At 42.7% G+C, this 19,246-nt stretch overlaps 1 protein-coding gene across 1 annotated transcript; it reads right to left on the bottom strand.

The window, feature by feature from the left end:
* Positions 1 to 2,292: 2,292 nt before the first annotated feature.
* Positions 2,293 to 6,317, bottom strand: LOC123505707. The gene is given in 4 exon segments (XM_045257358.1): positions 2,293 to 3,003; positions 3,044 to 3,565; positions 3,568 to 5,005; positions 6,167 to 6,317. Coding segments are annotated over 4 exon segments (2,499 nt in total). The 5' UTR covers positions 6,188 to 6,317; the 3' UTR covers positions 2,293 to 2,485.
* Positions 6,318 to 19,246: the final 12,929 nt, after the last annotated feature.

The following is a 19,246-nucleotide window of genomic DNA, read 5'->3' as shown; positions in this document are numbered from 1 at the left end:
TTCGCTTTGAAACTACTAATGATGATTTTGAAGCTATATCAACTTTTGCACACACACCCACACACACACACACACACACACACACACACACACACACACACACACACACACATGGACCTTGTTGTCCCGGTGTGTGGTGTGTGCCTGGTCTCATGCCTATCCGAAGATCGGAAATAATGAGCTCTGAGCTCGTTCCGTAGGGTAACGTCTGGCTGTCTCGTCAGAGACTGCAGCAGATCAAACAGTGAAACAGTGAAACACACACACACACACACACACACACACACACACACACACACACACACACACACACACATAAGGGTCAGGACATGTGTATCAGCGCTCCTCGCAGCAGCCACGGGTCGGAGTGTGGGTGACCCTGCCTCTTCCCTGTCCCTACCAACACCATCCTTCAGTAACAAGTGCAGCGCAGCAAATTTACACACAAATTGTAAAAAATATCCAAGCAATAAATGAAAAGTAATGAACATGTTTTGATTCTGATTCTGATTTATAATGCGCAGGGCACCACACATTTTTTGGTTGGTTGGTTGGAGAAGGGATCCGCGTGTGGAAGAAAGGGAAGTGAATCAAGTGTGTCTGTTGATGTTGAGGTGTTGTTGTGATAAATGATTGTGTACTAATTTAGAGAATGTGTCTATTGTACTGTTGTCTAGAATACATTGAGGAAGCCTGTTCCAGTCTCCTATGGTGCGTGGAAAGTATGAGTGCATGTATGCGTGTGTGTCAGTATGTTCTGTTTGGTGTGCTTGGTTGTGTGTGTTACGAGTATGTTAATTTTTTGTGCCGTGTAAGTATGTATGTGGATCACTGTCAATGTGATTGTTTGTGATTTTGTATTTAAGTGTAAGTCTGTGTGTTTGTCTGTGTATGTGAAGAGAATTCATGTTTATTTGTTGTTTGAAACATGTTGTAATGCCAGGCGTTCAAGTGTAATTGTTTATAATGAACTTAGACGCCTTGGTGCTAATTCGTTCTAACCTATCAATGTTTGTGTGTGTGTGTGCGGGGCCCACCACTGTGGAGCAATATTCAAGCGTTGGTCTGTGTTTTATGTCTTGTGTACAGCCGTGTAAGTTCCTCCTTAAGAATCCCAATGTTCGGTTGGCTTTAGTGCAGATGGAATTTGTGAGTGTTGAATTTAAAGTCAGTAGGAAGATGAACAGCAAGGTATTTCTGTGTGTGAACAGATTCTAGTTGTGTATTATGGAGGGTGCATGTGTGATGGGTGAAATTGTGTGAGCTTTTGTAAGCTTAAGTCTTGATGAACTCTGATGAAGTGAGATCGTGCACAAGTGGGATAAGTGGGGGGCATGAGAGTTTGCCGTGGTCGACATCTTTCAGTGTTAATCTTAGCGGGGCAGGATATTCATTGGCAAAAATTCTGCCGATCTACTTCTCCAGCACCACTACCCCGGGACCCACGCTGTGATCTGATGTCCGCCTGAATCCATTACCCATATTAGCGATCTTGACCGCACAACCCCTTTCAGGTATGCACCCGACACCTCACCCAATATCTATAAGTCCCCGACTCCCGCCTGTGTTTCGTCGCCTGCCCACCACCACCCACAATGATGTCCAGAATCCAGTCTCCAGTTTTCTCCCGTCGATTCATGCCGTTGTCCCGCCATCACGACCCTTGCTGGGAGGCATCATACTCTACTAAATATAAATAATTTCTTCTAGCTTTAGATATAAAACACTTTATCATCGTATCCCCAGCCTGCTCTGTGACCACCCAAGAACTCTCTGATATTAATATGTATATTTTCAACATCACGGATGAAACTTAGATAAACCAATTTTCATTATCATTATTATTATTATTATTATTACTACTACTACTATTATTATTATTTCTTTCTTCTTCTTCTTCTTCTTATTATTATTATTATTATTGTTATTATTATTATTATTATCATTATTACTATTATTATCATCATTATTGTTATCATTACACGTGTATACACACACACACACACACACACCGCGTAGTGTAGTGGTTAGCATGCTCGACTCACAATCGAGAGGCCCGGGTTCGAGTCCCGGCGCGGCGAGGCAAATGGGCAAGCCTCTTAATGTGTGGCCCCTGTTCACATAGCAGTAAATAGGTACGGATGTAACTACCCAAAGATCGGTCTATGAGCTCTGAGCTCGCTCCGTAAAGGGGGAAGACTGGCTAGGTGACCAGCAGACGACCGAGGTGATTTACACACACACACATACACACACACACACACACAAACACACACACACACTAATACAACATTTTCAGCGTAAAAAAATGTATTTTTTTAAAAATTTTCACATTGCTTTATTTACACAGTCCCCACCTTCGAAACCAACAGTTAGTACAAAACCAACTATATGAAGATTTATTTTTTCCCATGCGCTCAACTGGTCATGTCAAAAATCGATAAACAAGCAGATGTCTCTTTCGTTAGCTGAATGAACTTCAGCCTTAAAGAGCAGTGAATACGTAGCCATATTTGTCTGGATATTCCACACCATACTGATGAAGCAGGACATCACCAACCACATGAGAGGTGTAGCCTACTGGATGATGAACACTCTGGACCTCAACTGGCGTAATGGCAGCAGGAGCGCCTACGGCTTTAGAAACCTCTGGTGCAGATTGGGGAGCAGGTTCTGGTGCTGTATACAATGAGTGGACAACGGGAGCCACGGACTCAGGAACAGCAGGCACCGGCGGAACGACTGGTACTTCAGGGGCAACTGGAAGATGATCTCCTTCAGCTACAAATCCAATATCAGCTCCAGCGTGGTATTTCACGCTGTATCGATGCTCTGTATCTGGAGCCACAAAACTGTAAGATCCTTTGATGTTGAGATTGGGGTCTGAGGTTTCAGAACGAGAACTGGAGCCAGCATCATAACTGAAAGAGTAAGAGGCATCAGATGGTGAGTCATCAGCACTGTAGGTCAGAACAGGTCCTGCAGGCACTGCAGGAACTGCGGGCTGCTACATGAGAGGGAGCCTCAGGAGTTCCTGTCAATTTTGTACCAAAACCATGATCTTCGGCTATAGGAAGATGGTCCCCTTCAGCCACGAATCCTGTTTCAGATCCAGCGATGTAATTTACTGTCAGTCTCTCGCCTAGATCTGGAGGAATAAAGCTGAAGGTTCCTTTAACGTTAAGATTCTCATCTGCGCTTTCAGAGCGAGAACTGTCACCAGCATCATAGCTGAAAGAGTACGAAGCGTCAGAAGGTGCGTCAGCACTGTAAGCTATAGCAGGAGAGTCTGGAACTGCTGCAGTGTGTGTGGCTCCAGCAAGGGCGTTGGCTTCCTCCTCGGTAAGAACAGGCAAAATGTGCCCCGTAGGAATACCAGACTCTGCCCCTGGAACAGAAGGGCCTACTGGAAGAGAGGAGCCCTTTGCAATGTAACCAGTATCGGCGTTTGCTGTGTATTGGATTGAATGGTCAGTCCCATCGTCTGTAATATAAGAATATGCTCCAGCAACTGCATTGTTGGCATCTCCGGTTTCGCTGCGAGAGCTGTCAGAGGTCTTGTAGGAAAACTGTAGCTTCCGTCATCAGCTGAACTGCTCGTTATTTCGGCAAACTCGTAAACTGCCTGAGCTGCATCTCCTGTATGTTGAGCGGTAGGCTCTGGTGCTGCATACAATGAGTGGACAACGGGGGCCACGGACTCAGGAACAGCAGGCACCGGCGGAACGACTGGTACTTCAGGGGCAACTGGAAGATGATCTCCTTCAGCTACAAATCCAGTATCAGCTCCAGCGTGGTATTTCACGCTGTATCGATGCTCTGTATCTGGAGCCACAAAACTGTAAGATCCTTTGATGTTGAGATTGGGGTCTGAGGTTTCAGAACGAGAACTGGAGCCAGCATCATAACTGAAAGAGTAAGAGGCATCAGATGGTGAGTCATCAGCACTGTAGGTCAGAACAGGTCCTGCAGGCACTGCAGGAACTGCGGGTGCTGCTACATGAGAGGGAGCCTCAGGAGTTCCTGTCAATTTTGTACCAAAACCATGATCTTCGGCTATAGGAAGATGGTCCCCTTCAGCCACGAATCCTGTTTCAGATCCAGCGATGTAATTTACTGTCAGTCTCTCGCCTAGATCTGGAGGAATAAAGCTGAAGGTTCCTTTAACGTTAAGATTCTCATCTGCGCTTTCAGAGCGAGAACTGTCACCAGCATCATAGCTGAAAGAGTACGAAGCGTCAGAAGGTGCGTCAGCACTGTAAGCTATAGCAGGAGAGTCTGGAACTGCTGCAGTGTGTGTGGCTCCAGCAAGGGCGTTGGCTTCCTCCTCGGTAAGAACAGGCAAAATGTGCCCCGTAGGAATACCAGACTCTGCCCCTGGAACAGAAGGGCCTACTGGAAGAGAGGAGCCCTTTGCAATGTAACCAGTATCGGCGTTTGCTGTGTATTGGATTGAATGGTCAGTCCCATCGTCTGTAATATAAGAATATGCTCCAGCAACTGCATTGTTGGCATCTCCGGTTTCGCTGCGAGAGCTGTCAGAGGTCTTGTATGAAAACCTGTAGCTTCCGTCATCAGCTGAACTGCTCGCTATTTCAGCCAATTCGTAAACTGTTGGAGCTACAGGGACAGGTTCTGGTGCTGAATACACTGAAGGGACCGCTATTTCAGGGACAGCAGGCACTGGTGGAACGGCTGGTACTTCAGGAGCTACTGGAAGGTGGCTTCCTTTTGGAATAAAGCCTCGATCATCAGCAGTATACTCCAGTTTGATGTCTGCTCCTGTTGAATCCTTGTATCCGAATTCTCCAGTTAGGCGTCCAGGCGTCTTAGCCATTGCTTGTTCATAGGCACCTCCAACGGTATCGTAGCCATATTTGTACGTGCCGTCGGAGTGGAGGACATAGTACTGAGACCGACGTCCTTGTCCTACAGTTGGAATCTTGTAGGCAGAGTCGGGATGAGGAAAACTTAGCGTGCTAACCGCCGCCAGGGCCAACACCACCTGAAAGACAAGAGGGAATGTTAGGATTTCGTACTTTCATGGAAGATGTTTCACATGCGCTTACATTATATTCGTCTCAAGACACATTTACATTAAAACAGATGAATGACAATGCTATCCTCTACAAATATTAGAGAGAGAGAGAGAGAGAGAGAGAGAGAGAGAGAGAGAGAGAGAGAGAGAGAGAGAGAGAGAGAGAGAGAGAGAGAGAGAGAGAGAGAGAGAGAGAGAGAGAGAGAGAGAGAGAGAGAGAGAGAGAGAGAGAGAGAGAGAGAGAGAGAGAGAGTTTTATGAGCGTGTAAGTGCTGTATATACAGTGAAAGTACGAGCATGTATGGTATTCTTGAGAGAGAGAGAGAGAGAGAGAGAGAGAGAGAGAGAGAGAGAGAGAGAGAGAGAGAGAGAGTGTGTGTGTGTGTGTGTGTGTGTGTGTGTGTGTGTGTGTGTGTGTCTGTCTGTCTGTCTGTATATATATATATATATATATATATATATATATATATATATATATATATATATATATATATATATATATATATATATATATATATATATATATATATATATATATATATATATATATATATATATATATATATATATATATATATATATATATATATATATATATATATATATATATATATATATATATATATATATATATATATATATATATATATATAAGTTTAGCATTAATAATCTTTTTGCTAATATTTTCTCTTTTTCTGATTAGGTCTTTATCCTCTTTCTTGAGTTGGTTTATGAGTTCGCCGTAGCTACTCATTTTTTACGGCGAACTCATATACCAACTCAAGAAAAAAGATAAAGACCTAATCAGAAAAAAATATTAGCAAAAAGATTATTAATGCTAAACTTGCTATCACTTTTAACGAAATTTGTTTGAGAGAAAATCTCCTGCCTATATATATATTCTCAATATATATATATATATATATATATATATATATATATATATATATATATATATATATATATATATATATATATATATATATATATATATATATATATATATATATATATATATATATATATATATATATATATATATATATATATATATACACACACACACACACACACACACACACACACACACACACACACACATATACACATATGCATGTATGTACTCACTAAGCTAGTCCACGGTCCCATCTCGACGGCGGCTTGTGGGAGTGTGTCTTGGGCTCTGGTCTAGTTTCTCCTTATATACCCAGCATGGTTTGTTCGTGCATATGTCCGTGCTCCGTGTGAAGATGGTCACTGGACGATCTCCACAGCGGGCATCCTCCTCCTTGGAATCATTCAGGGCTCTTCCTTTCTCAGCACTTGTTCCCCACTCGTTATCGCTCATTCAAATGCCTTACTTAGACAAGAGCGCGTCCATTACGGGAGCGAATAAACATTATAACACTGGTATTAAACTGATATGGATCTAAATGTTCTATAAACATACGAATCTTTTCTTTTATTATAAATTCATGATGATCTATTTAGAGGCATTGGTGGACGAATCATTGCTGGATGAAGTGGTTGTCCTTGCCGCGAGCCTGGGGATGTGTAGGAACTGGTCCAAGGTTACGAGATCTTCTTTTGTAGCTGTGGATCTCCCGGCCGCACCTTCCCTTTCTGACTCCTCCCCCGTCACCTCCCACTACACACTCCTGGAGGTGGGGCTACGAGCAGGTGTTGCAGGTCGGATATATAGGGATTTATGTTTGTATCTTACTGTGTGTAATGTGTCCAGGACATTATAAGCCCTCACAATTGCCTTTGCCACGTGGAACCAAATGCACGTGAATGAATGTTCTTCCTGCAATTCACTTTCTCTTCAGGCTTTTTTTTTTTTAGACCTTTGACAGAATCTAATACAAATTGAGTGATATCATATATATATATATATATATATATATATATATATATATATATATATATATATATATATATATATATATATATATATATATATATGCGTGCGTGGCGCACACGCAGCACAGCGAAGCAGTGCCCAGCAACTCTCCAGTTGGTCTGTTGAACCATAGCACCACCGTAGTGAAGCCCAAGATAACAACAGCATCTGAACACGGGGACTTTTCTACGTAGTTATTTCTACATCACTTCATAACCTTTGAGGCAAATGATCAATTATGCAAAATGTGCACGAAGTAGTCATACTCGAAAGATACGAGCCCGCGGTGGTTTTTATGTCAAAGCTGGTGTATGGGGGGGTTACTTCAGTGGACAGCACACAATCTGTCGTTTCCTTCTTGAATGCAAATGACCATAATTACTGTAGATGCTATTTAGTGTTTCACCTACAAAAGCGAGGTTCTTCTCCATGGTCAAGATGAGTCAACAAGGGAAACACAGAAAGTGCATCTCGTTGTTGTCACATTTGTTCCTTTAGCGCCTAAGTCGTGACTGTGTTCCACAAAGTCTGTATAATTGCTCCTACCGTCCTGACGCGGCAGGTATCGATAATGACGTTGTTTTTGTCAAGAAAACAAACATTGATAATCTCGTAAGAGATTTGGAAAGATGTGTGATGCATATGATAAAAGTGATAACTAGATTGACAGTCTGAAATATAATATTTTCCGTGACTCTTTGTTAGTATTTTGCAAAGGAAGAAAACCATATGTATTTTCTAATTTTCATGTATCTTTTCTCACATGAATGAAAGCAATGTGATTGTTGTTTGCCGTGCATTCAGAACCGAAGACACATGCAGTCCCCACGTATCTCACTGTAAAGACCCCGAAAAGAAAATCATGTTCTGATAAGCTGGATTAATCACTCGGTGTTTCATTCAGTCACTTATGTAAAGATTTGCTTTGTCACGTGCGTCAGAATAGATTGACTACCTACATGTGCTCCCACGGCATCAAGGGACGCGCCAAGGCCAGATTCCAGAGACCTGTCCCTAAAAAGTTAAGATGCACTGCTCTTACTTTCGAAGGAATTCATCTTAAGCTTTAGTAACCTGTGGCACCGCGGGAGTGTTGGGTAAAAGACCGTGTTTCCATCATCATCATCATCATCATTACCAGGAACATCATTAGATCGTCACCGCCTTCCTGATCCTTCTTGGCATCACCGTCACCACTGTCATCATCCTAAATAGTACTAACACTATACTATAATCCTAATGGGTGCCGCGCATAACAAGGCCATTAACATAGTCCCATAAAACCTTGTTGAGAAGCACGATGAAGGTCAGTCACCATCCACACCAAGAATGTTGCCGTAGATACGCGAGTTGCAGGCGAGATTGTTCCGGGACCCAAGTTGCCAGCTGCACGACAACTCAGAAGAGGGGAGAAGGGGAAGGGGAGGGGTGAGAGTTGTCCTGCGCTCTGAGTTGTCACCCACGTACTGGTATTACTACTACTACTACTACTACTTCTACTGAGTTCCTCACACCTTCAAGTCTCAGTGAGAGGAAGAGTGGCGGGATCATCTTACAGTATACGATTTTTTTCTTTATTTTCTATTTATTTTGTTTACTTTTCTATTAAGGCTTTTTGTCCACGCGCAGATCTTAACAGGTGTCATGCTTCGCTAGGCTATGGAGGTTCTGAAGCACTTTACAACACTAACTAAGACAATCGTAACAAAGTGCACTACGTAGAGCGTTGGTCAACACTGTATAGCATTAGTAACCTACTGACACTATAAACTTCCAAGACAATGCTTCCATATTCTATCCCTTACTACGAGACTTTCAGATCGGTACTGTTTCTGTTGAGGTAAAGATGATGGGACCTTTGTATGGTGATGACTGTTATCTGTTGTGATTCTCCGTCTGCTCAACCTTACCACGATGGGTGATTAGTGATATAAATCCTTAAGTTCCACAACATCGTAGTTACTATATGGAGCCGCTACAAAATGTTAAAAACAACTAAGTTTAAAGTGGAAAAGAAAAGAAAAAGGCTAAAGTAACTAAAATTGTGGTAGGTGAAATATTAGTAATAATAGTGAAAATTTTTTGATAGAGTAGAAAAGTACAAAGAAAGATCACCAAAAAATGTCAACACAGAGAAGTTAAATAAGAACTGAATACCGAGATGAACACTTTCCGCCACAACGTTGGTTAGCACGTAACTCAGATGCCCCAAGGGGGATGGGGGGAAGTGGTCGGTTTTGTGGCGTCTGAGGGAGGGAGTGGAAACAGGTTGATGCCCCCTACCCGTGAAAGAAAAAGAGGAGACAAAAAGAGCGGTGGTCCTGATAGTGACAGCTATATAGACGCCATTTTCCTCTCAGAGCTCAGGCAACAACTGACACGTTTCACAAAGCTGTTCTATTTTACCATGTGAGGGCGACTGATATATATTGAAGTGGCTTTGGATACTAACTTGGTTTTACCTAGTACCTACAATAAAGGAGTGATTAGGTTAGTTATATCAGCTACAATGGACTGGGATGATATTGATAGTTGCCTGGAAATTAAGACAGGGGCGTGTGTGTCCTGTACTGAGGTGACGGGGAACGAAAACTTCAATAACGGAAAGACATAACATATCACTTTCCTCATAACAATTTTGTAAGTATTGAAGCACACACACACACACACACACACACACACACACACACACATGAGGGATTTAGTCGATGTCAAGAAGATGGATGTTTGGTGTTGGCCAGGAGAATAATAAACGAGAGCTTCGGTAGTCATGTCATCCCTACTTCATCCTTTTGGATTCAGGGTAGTGGCTGCTGCTTACTGATACACAGCAAGTGGCACGTCAGCGAGGTTATGCTAACTCCAGCAGAGCATGTAAGCAAAAAATCAACACCCCGGAAAAGGGGCGTGCATCTCCAGGTTGATGGTCAAAATGCTGCCTTCGATTTTATGTAGTAATGTATTCATGAAATTGTTCTAAGCGCCTAGTAGTGTGAAGTAAATCAAAGTGACATAACCGCAATCTTAATTCTGAATGATAATTGACAATGTGTCATAATTCAGATTCAGATTCAAATTAACCCCTTCAGTACCATGACGCGTTTTTATATTCATTCTGTTTATTATTTGATGGTTTTACACAGCTTCAGAAACTTATGTGGGGATTAAAATAGTGAAGACTCTGGCCATTAATTTTCTGATCTCCATAGACAGTTCATAATGGAGATAAAATCGTCTAATCGCACCCAAAACTCATGGTAAAAAAAAAAAAAAAAGCGTCCCATTACTGAAGGAGTTAATGGTGCAAAAAATGCAGTAATGCATTAAAGTACAGACTTATGACAAACTATTTAGACAGAAAGAGATAAAAAAAAAAAATAACGCCGACGCTTAAAATCATAAAAACACACACAAGAGCTACGTCAAGGTATTGAAAAAATAAAATTAAAGAAAATGAAATTTGGAATGGTTGGCGGTACTGCCTGGTGCTCTTCCAACATATTCTAATAAACTTGAGTTCAGCTCTTGATTAAGGTCGGACGGTACCCCTCATAAGGAAGGTTTGTCTAGTTTTCCCTACTCTGGTTAGTACACAGACGGCGGTGTTATGTAATGTATGCCACGGTATGGTTTGCTAATGCGTGTCAGCAAGGCCGAGTAACTGCATTCACCTAGCACTGGCCCTGTGTCCCAAAGTATGGTGTGTGTGTGTGTGTGTGTGTGTGTGTGTGTGTGTGTGTGTGTGTGTGTGAGAGAGAGAGAGAGAGAGAGAGAGAGAGAGAGAGAGAGAGAGAGAGAGAGAGAGAGAGAGAGAGAGAGAGAGAAAGTCCGAGTGTGTGTGTGTGTGTTTCACTGTTTGATCTGCTGCAGTCTCTGACGAGACAGCCAGACGTTACCCTACGGAACGAGCTCAGAGCTCATTATTTCCGATCTTCGGATAGGCCTGAGACCAGGCACACAACACACACCGGGACAACAAGGTCACAACTCCTCGATTTACATCCCGTACCTACTCACTGCTAGGTGAACAGGGGCTACACGTGAAAGGAGACACACCCAATTATCTCCACCCGTGTGTGTGTGTGTGTGTGTGTGTGTGTGTGTGTGTGTGTGTGTGTGTGTGTGTGTGTTCTATGACATGCACAGTTTCATCTCACTTCCTCATTGCAGGCGCAGCTCACAGTGTCCTTATCCTCCAGTAAGGCGGCGGGGTGCCATTCACAAGTCGTCGAGTCACTGTCACCTCGTTAGCGGTCCGCGTCAACGACACTCAGTGAATAAGAATACTGCCCAGCGACATTTCATCTTTTGTTTTTTATTCATTACCTTTTTTAATGTGTCAAGTCAAACCAACTTAACCCTTTCAGTACCAGGACGCGTTTGCATATTTATTCTGGTTACTATTAGTATTTGGTGATTTTATACAGCTTCAGAAACTTATGTCGGGGACTAAAATAGTGAAGACTCTGACCATTAATCTTTTGACCTCCATAGACCTTTCCTAATGAGATCGTCTAATCACACTCAAAACTCATGGTAAAAAGCGTCTCAGTACTGAAGGGGTTAAAAACCATTCTACTGCATACGTATCGCCGCTGGAGGGCTTCGCTTAAGAATCATCAGCGGCCTCCTAATCTTTGTATGGTAGTCTGAAGGGACGCTGGCTGGGTACTGACGAAGTGCTCGGGCTGCCGGGGACAAAGAGGACATCTGACGAAAATACGTGAAGGCAAACAACACTTATTGGCTAATTGGAATGATAGCCACTCCTCTCATATCCTGTTTATCTTGCAAATCCTTGAGTAATTCGATAATGCATGAATTTTCTATGCATCAGAGAGAGAGAGAGAGAGAGAGAGAGAGAGAGAGAGAGAGAGAGAGAGAGAGAGAGAGAGAGAGAGAGAAAGAAAGAAAGAGAGAGAGAAATAAACTCCAGTCCACACCCACAAGATACAAACACACAATGTTCAATGTTATGCACCACATTCCCTTCATTCGGACGCTTAAGGTCAGATGAAATGATAAACTGACCATTCTGGGATGCACTGGTTTGGTGTAGTTAAAAGTAAGGGTGACAGTCATGGCTGAGGTGGATGGGAATGATAGGTAAGCATTTTCCCTGTAATTAGTTCCCAATGCTTGTGAGTTACAGACGCTAAGCTTGTTTCGCTGACCTACAGTACAGTAAGTATTGAGTGATGTCTTCCGAAATCACACCTTCCGAAATTATAACTTACTCTAGAATATTTTGACATGCGTGATATGAGTCCAAATTGATATGCGTGATATGAGCCCAAAGCAGTAAAAAGAGTTAATAGGAGGAAAACTTGATTAATAATTTCTGTAACCTTTAAAAAATGTGTGAGGAATAAGGCATTAAAGAATATAGGCCTAGTATATTATGGTGTTAGTGCTGAACCATTATAGGGAGCTTTCAAAGATGATCAGACATATCTATTGATGTGAATAATAGGCGAAAAAAAGATAGATAAGTTTCATACAGGGACCGCCACGTGTGGGTCTGATGGATTCTTGCAGCTTTCCTTATTTTCTGTTATTATTTTCTTATGCTTTCCTGACTGGTCAGCTGTACTTAGGCGATGAAAATGAAGCATGATAAAGATGTACAAGAGATATTGCACTTGTCACCTATCAAGCTCATTAGCGTACCTGTCCTTTTAATCTCTGTACACCTGTTTCGAATAAGAGACGGTGTTGCAATGAAGATCACAGGAAGGATGTGCTGCTCTGAAGGGTTATCCTCCAGATCCGCCATCACACTTTTTTTTCTTCCTGATTTTTTTTTTTTCTACTTCAACACAAGGTCACGATGTAAGATCCGGTGCAGGAGGAGGGGAGCGCGCTCGCACACACACATATAAATACACACACACACACACACACACACACACACACACACACACGGTAATTTCCAGACGCTCGCTAAGTCAGTATGTAAGAAAGGCAGTTTATAGCAAGTTCGGGCACTCTGAATCTCATAAATCAAGTTTGTAATCATGCATACGTTTTTACTTTGTTTTTCCTATTTCTTTTTCATTGTCTACACACACTCTCTCTCTCTCTCTCTCTCTCTCTCTCTCTCTCTCTCTCTCTCTCTCTCTCTCTCTCTCTCTCTCTCTCTCTCTCTCTCTCTCTCTCTCTCTCTCTCTCTCTCTCTCTCTCTCTCTCTCTCTCTCTAACGTCTGGTCTGTACTTGTCTGAGTTGCAGTAAGTGATGATGATGATACGTATAAGAAGGAGGAAGATGAGAGGAGGAGGAGGAGGAGGAGGAGGAGGAGGAGGAGGAGGAGGAGGAGGAGGAGGAGGAGGAGGAGGAGGAAGAGGAGGAGGAAACACAAAGGAAGAACGAAAACGAACAGACACGTCTGTCCTTATAAGACTATTAGTGTTTACACGAATCCTATCTAAAATGAGAAACGAAGGACAGTAAAAGTGAAGACTCCTCCCCATTCACCATTTCTTCCATTTGTGGCAGGCAGGAAAAGAAGAAAGCGTACTATACTGTATAATAATGTTGTATGGAGAGGAGGAGGAGGAGGAGGAGGAGGAGGAGGAGGAGGAGGAGGAGGAGGATGTGGACAACAGTGTAAGCTGTGGAGGTGTAGCTTATGGGAGTGTGAAAGCAATAAAGTAGACATAAGTGTTTCTAGGTGTGTGTGTGTGTGTGTGTGTGTGTGTGTGTGTGTGTGTGCAAACAGGTGTTAGTCTCAAGGCTCTGGAGGTGTGATATGGGTGTGTGGATTGGCAGATATTTACTGACATGCATGGAGGGATGCACGTTACATAAAGTAGAGGACATAGATCCGGGTTGTGAGGTTGTGGAGGCGTGCGGGTGTGCCTGTGCGTGGATATACATCAAATAAATCAAAAGGACTTATGCGGGTATGGCCACGTGTGGGAAGCTATTGATGTGGATAAGATGGAGTGGATTACTGTAGGTAGATGTCATAGGGTATACTTCCATTAGACAGTGAAACAAGTGGATATTGGGTACAGGAGGCGGGGTTATGTATTGCTGGACGAGTCATTGATGGTACTAAGGGTATGAGGACGAGGTGTTGATGAGCGGGTATCAGTGTGACCTTCATGTTGGCGAAGAAGACTACTGCGTGAGGATGCCAGGAGAAAACAGAGAAAGAAAAAAAAGCTTGAAAATGGAAGGGAACGGTGCAAGGACGTCGAGATTGTAGAGATAGTCCAGACAGTCTCTCTCTCTCTCTCTCTCTCTCTCTCTCTCTCTCTCTCTCCTGCCCACCCACTTTAACTGGCCTTCTGCCTCGTAAGTAAACACAAGCCGTCCCGCAGCCTCGTTCCCTTACCCAAAGCACTTCATTGCGCCCTCACCTCGCCCCCATTACGTTAACCCGCCCTTGCAACACCTTCCAATTACCTTTTAAAAACTCATACCCATAAGGATTAACTTTTTTTTGCCGCCACTGTTTATCGCATCCGCCAGTTACCCTCTTTAATTCTTCCTATTTGTATAAGTGTTTGGCGAGGGAGCTGTATCCTGCGGCTTTATTCCCTGTTCCCCACTGAAAGCCGCCACCAGAAAGAGGAGGATGTTGCAAGGAAGAGAAGCGGGCGGGCTTTCCTACAGCCTGCCCCCAAGGACGTTGCCGCCGCCCCACCAACTAGCCGGTAAAGGAGGGCGTCAGGAAGGGAGGGAGTGCGGGCGGGGATGTTAACACAACCCAGGTCACGTACAGGTGACTGGGAAAATAGATGTAAGGCAGCACACGCCAAGCCACCGAGCAGTGCAGTGAGTGTTTGTGTGTAAAGGTAAACACAAACACATCGTAAACCACAATCTTGGTATTTTTTTCCCCTTCTCCCTCTTTGTTGTGCTTCCTTGTTCACACGTGCTGTCTGTCTATACTAACATTCATTCGTCTGTCTATCTACGCATCTATCCGTCTACTTGCTCGTCAACTGTGCTATTAGACGGTGATATGTAGACAGTGATATGTCACGATATTTGTATTATCTTATATATCTGCACATGGCGGAATGTAAATTAAAAGCCAAATAGACAGTCACGAAAAGGTTCTGTAATAAAAACAAAGGTTAAAAAGCAAAAAGAACAAAGAGTTAATTGGATTAATTGCGGTGTCTTACTGCCACTCTACACACACGAAAAATGCAACAAGTGAAAGTTCAAACAACTGAAATAAAAACGTATCGTGATCTTTATCCTGATACCTTGGAAAGATGCATACCACCCGCCGCGAGACAGTGATGAAGCTCAGATAACACTACCACCACCACCACCATTACTACTACTACTACTACTACTTCTTCTTCTTCTATCAATATTAGTAGTACGAGTATAGCAACAACTACAATAAAAATAGTACTACTAGACTACTATCTTCAGGCTTACTATCCAGCACGTTAAGAATAATGTATATAGTGTTCATATTTTTCTATGAATGCCTTGATATCATCAGGTCCCGAACCGAAAGAGAACAAAGGCATGAAGACAGATATATGTTCCTTATATATTTCATTGCGCTGAATTTCATTATCTTTACTGTGAATCTTGGCTGTATATATTTTTTTCATCCACATTGATTCATTCTATTAATGTATTTTCACATTCTCGATTCGAATGATTAGCATGTTATTGGTGTTTCGCATTTACTCACATTTTTTCTCCTTTTTTAATGTCCTGGCCTATAACGCCTGTAGGTAACTTGAAGGGTGTTATAAGAGCTGTTAAGCTTCCACCCATTAGTGGCGCAGGCAATTTAATTTATAGTGGTACCCATATTAGGGCCCCATATCACCACCCAAGCGCATCTTTGGTGTAACCACATAAAACCAGGGTATCATGGTGATATGTAGGTTACTTTAAACCACTCGACAAATGGAAAAGTATCTTGGCGATAAGTGGTGGGATTCAAACCTACGCCTGGACGTCTGCCCGATCCCACACTCACCACCTTATCCACTATTCCACCGCTTCCCTTATTAAAATTATATTTATCGCATTTATGATTATTACGCAAATTAATATCCTCTTATCTTCCTCATCCCATTCCCACGTCTCTACAGAAATTAAATATTATGAAGGTCCGATTGACGAGCGGTATACTTACATTTACTGAACTGCTTTAAGAAATATTTGCTCCTACAGCCTTTGTTTTACCAGCTACAATATAATAAATCTAAAGTAAGTTTAATGTATGCTGAAATGTAATAATAATAAGAGAGAGAGAGAGAGAGAGAGAGAGAGAGAGAGAGAGAGAGAGAGAGAGAGAGAGAGAGAGAGAGAGAGAGAGAGAGAGAGAGAGCAGAGAAAAAGAAGAAAGAGCGAAGAAAAAAGAAAGACTACTACTGTTCCTACTACTACTACACTACTACTACTACCACTGCCACTACTACTACTGCTGCTAATACTACCACCACCACCACCACCACCACTACAACGTTTAGTACTTTGATCCACCTTATTGCTACATCTCTCCATTGACTTCCCAGCATAAAGAATGGACAAAAATGTTGGTAGGAGAAGAACACCCAATGACCACAGACTACGCAAGAGAGAAGGGCAGGGAGAGGCGATGGTAGGGGGGGGGGGCAGGAAAATGCTATGCTAGGTGTCCTCTTCTGTCTCCTCCTACATCACGAAGCCAAAGGTGGAGATGAGGTCAGGAGAAAGGCGGTGCTTCAGGACACACCTTATTTTCTATTCAGGGATACGAATGCCTTCCCTATTTACTGTAGTACCGTGTTTCTCCTCGCCACACACACACACACACACACACACACACACACACACACACACACACACACACACGGACTTCTACTCGAGGTCTCACTCTCACATCTTGTTGAGTTAATTTGCTTGAGGACTTAGAGGAAGGTGAGCAAGTGGAGGCAAATACTGCTGATGCTCTGGAAAAGATGGATCACAAACAGCCTCCATTAGTAAGAGAGGAGGCCGCCTGGGTTGTAAAGGACTCATCAACAAATATTCTTTTATACATTTTCTTATATGTGGCGTAGGAATTCTCTCTCTCTCTCTCTCTCTCTCTCTCTCTCTCTCTCTCTCTCTCTCTCTCTCTCTCTCTCTCTCTAAAAGGACAGTGCAATTACGTTTATCACACCAAGTACGAATAATGATAATGTGTGTGTGTGTGTGTGTGTGTGTGTGTGTAATTCACCTCGGTCGTCTGCTGGTCATCCAGCCAGTCTTCCCCATTACGGAGCGAGCTCAAAGCTCATAGACCGATCTTCGGGTAGGACTGAGACCACAACACACTCCACACACCGGGAAAGCGAGGCCACAACCCCTCGAGTTACATCCCGTACCTATTTACTGCCAGGTGAACAGGGGCTGCACATTAAGAGGCTTGCCCATTTGCCTCGCCGCCTCCGGGATTCGAACCCGGACCCTCTCGAGTGTGAGTCGAGCGTGCTAACCACTACACTACGCGGTGTGTGTGTGTGTGTGTGTGTGTGTGTGTGTGTGTGTGTGTGTGTGTGTGTGTGTGTGATAGACTTTAATATATATATATATATATATATATATATATATATATATATATATATATATATATATATATATATATATATATATATATATATATATATATATATATATATATATATATATATATCTATCTATTTATTTCTATGTACGCTTTATCTTCCAGTATTTTCTTCCTCTCTCTCTCTCTCTCTCTCTCTCTCTCTCTCTCTCTCTCTCTCTCTCTCTCGCCACCACAAACACTCTAATAAGACAGCTCCACTCCATCCCGTTCGGCCTCCCCAGAGCTGCAGTCCTCCCGAGACCCATCATTACGTCGTTTGGAAACATATGTCACTGTCTCACTTCACATTCATTTTAGCCGTAAAGGGGAAGCGGACCACTCCATGACAGCAAGGAGGGAAGCACGAGTTGCAGTGTTGTGTAGTGCTGTTGGTGTGAGATGCCGTAGCAGTAGCAGTAGCAGTAGCAGCAGCAGCAGGAGGACAAGTAGTTGTATTAATATGGAATTAGCAGCACTAGTGTGATTATGAGGCAGTGGTGATGTTGATCATATGAATTATTATTTGTACTTGTAGTAGAAGTAATAACAACTATAACAACAACAATAAATAAAATAACAATAAGATAACAGTAATGATAATAACTACAATAATATCAAGAGAAAAAAACAACATATAAATCGATGAACATATAGATAGTATGGAGATGTACAGATCTCCAAATGTAATAGAGATGAGAGAGAGAGAGAGAGAGAGAGAGAGAGAGAGAGAGAGAGAGAGAGAGAGAGAGAGAGAGATATCAGACCTTCTCCCTGTCCTTGTCTGCTCCTCGTCATCATCTCGCGGCGGCAGTAAGTAGCATGGTAACAGATAGTGAGAGGGATGGGCGGAATAGAGGAGTGTGACAGATCACAATACAGGTAGAGGTCCCAATTGTCCTGTGCTGCATCCATAATAGTATCACCACTACACACACACACACACACACACACACACCGCGTAGTGTAGTGGTTAGCACGCTCGACTCACAATCGAGAGGGCCCGGTTCAAGTCCCGGCGCGGCGAGGCAACTGGGCAAGCCTCTTAATGTGTGGCCCCTGTTCACCTAGCAGTAAATAGGTACGGGATGTAACTCGAGGGTTTGTGGCCTCGCTTTCCCGGTGTGTGGAGTGTGTTGTGGTCTCAGTCCTACCCGAAGATCGGTCTATGAGCTCTGAGCTCGCTCCGTAATGGGGAAGACTGGCTGGTTGACCAGCAGGCGACCGTGGTGAATTACACACACACACACACACACACACACACACACACACACACACACACACAGACAGTCTTACATAATGTAACAGCTATCATTACAAGTCATTCTGGCACCAAACCAATAAATCGATCGCTGATTTCGTAAAGTTTTCCTAAAAAGTGATGTCATTCAATGAATTTCAGACTTCTAGATGTAATGAATGTTAATTAATATACAACGCGTGATGACTGGTAAGTGGCAAAGACCACTGGCGGTGGAGGCAACTGTCTAACATTGAGATTTTTGTCTGAAATATTTTGTACAATATACCATCACTTATTTAGTTAACTGTACGTATATTCGAGAAGATGCAAGCGTATGATTATGCAAATAAGACCTTGCACCTTACCCATTCACCAGCTATAAGCATAAAATTTCTACATGTTAGATGCGGAGTATGGTGTGCATACAACTGTAATACATTATTATCAAAAAAATGAAATCCTTCAGCTTTGGAAATTACGAATATAAACTCAAGGTGAAAAATATA

This window comes from Portunus trituberculatus, chromosome 18 (genome assembly GCF_017591435.1).
Source record: "Portunus trituberculatus isolate SZX2019 chromosome 18, ASM1759143v1, whole genome shotgun sequence".
Taxonomy (NCBI): Eukaryota; Metazoa; Arthropoda; class Malacostraca; order Decapoda; family Portunidae; genus Portunus; species Portunus trituberculatus.
Note: the sequence above shows the minus strand (reverse complement) of the source record. Positions and strands in the feature narration are given on the sequence as shown.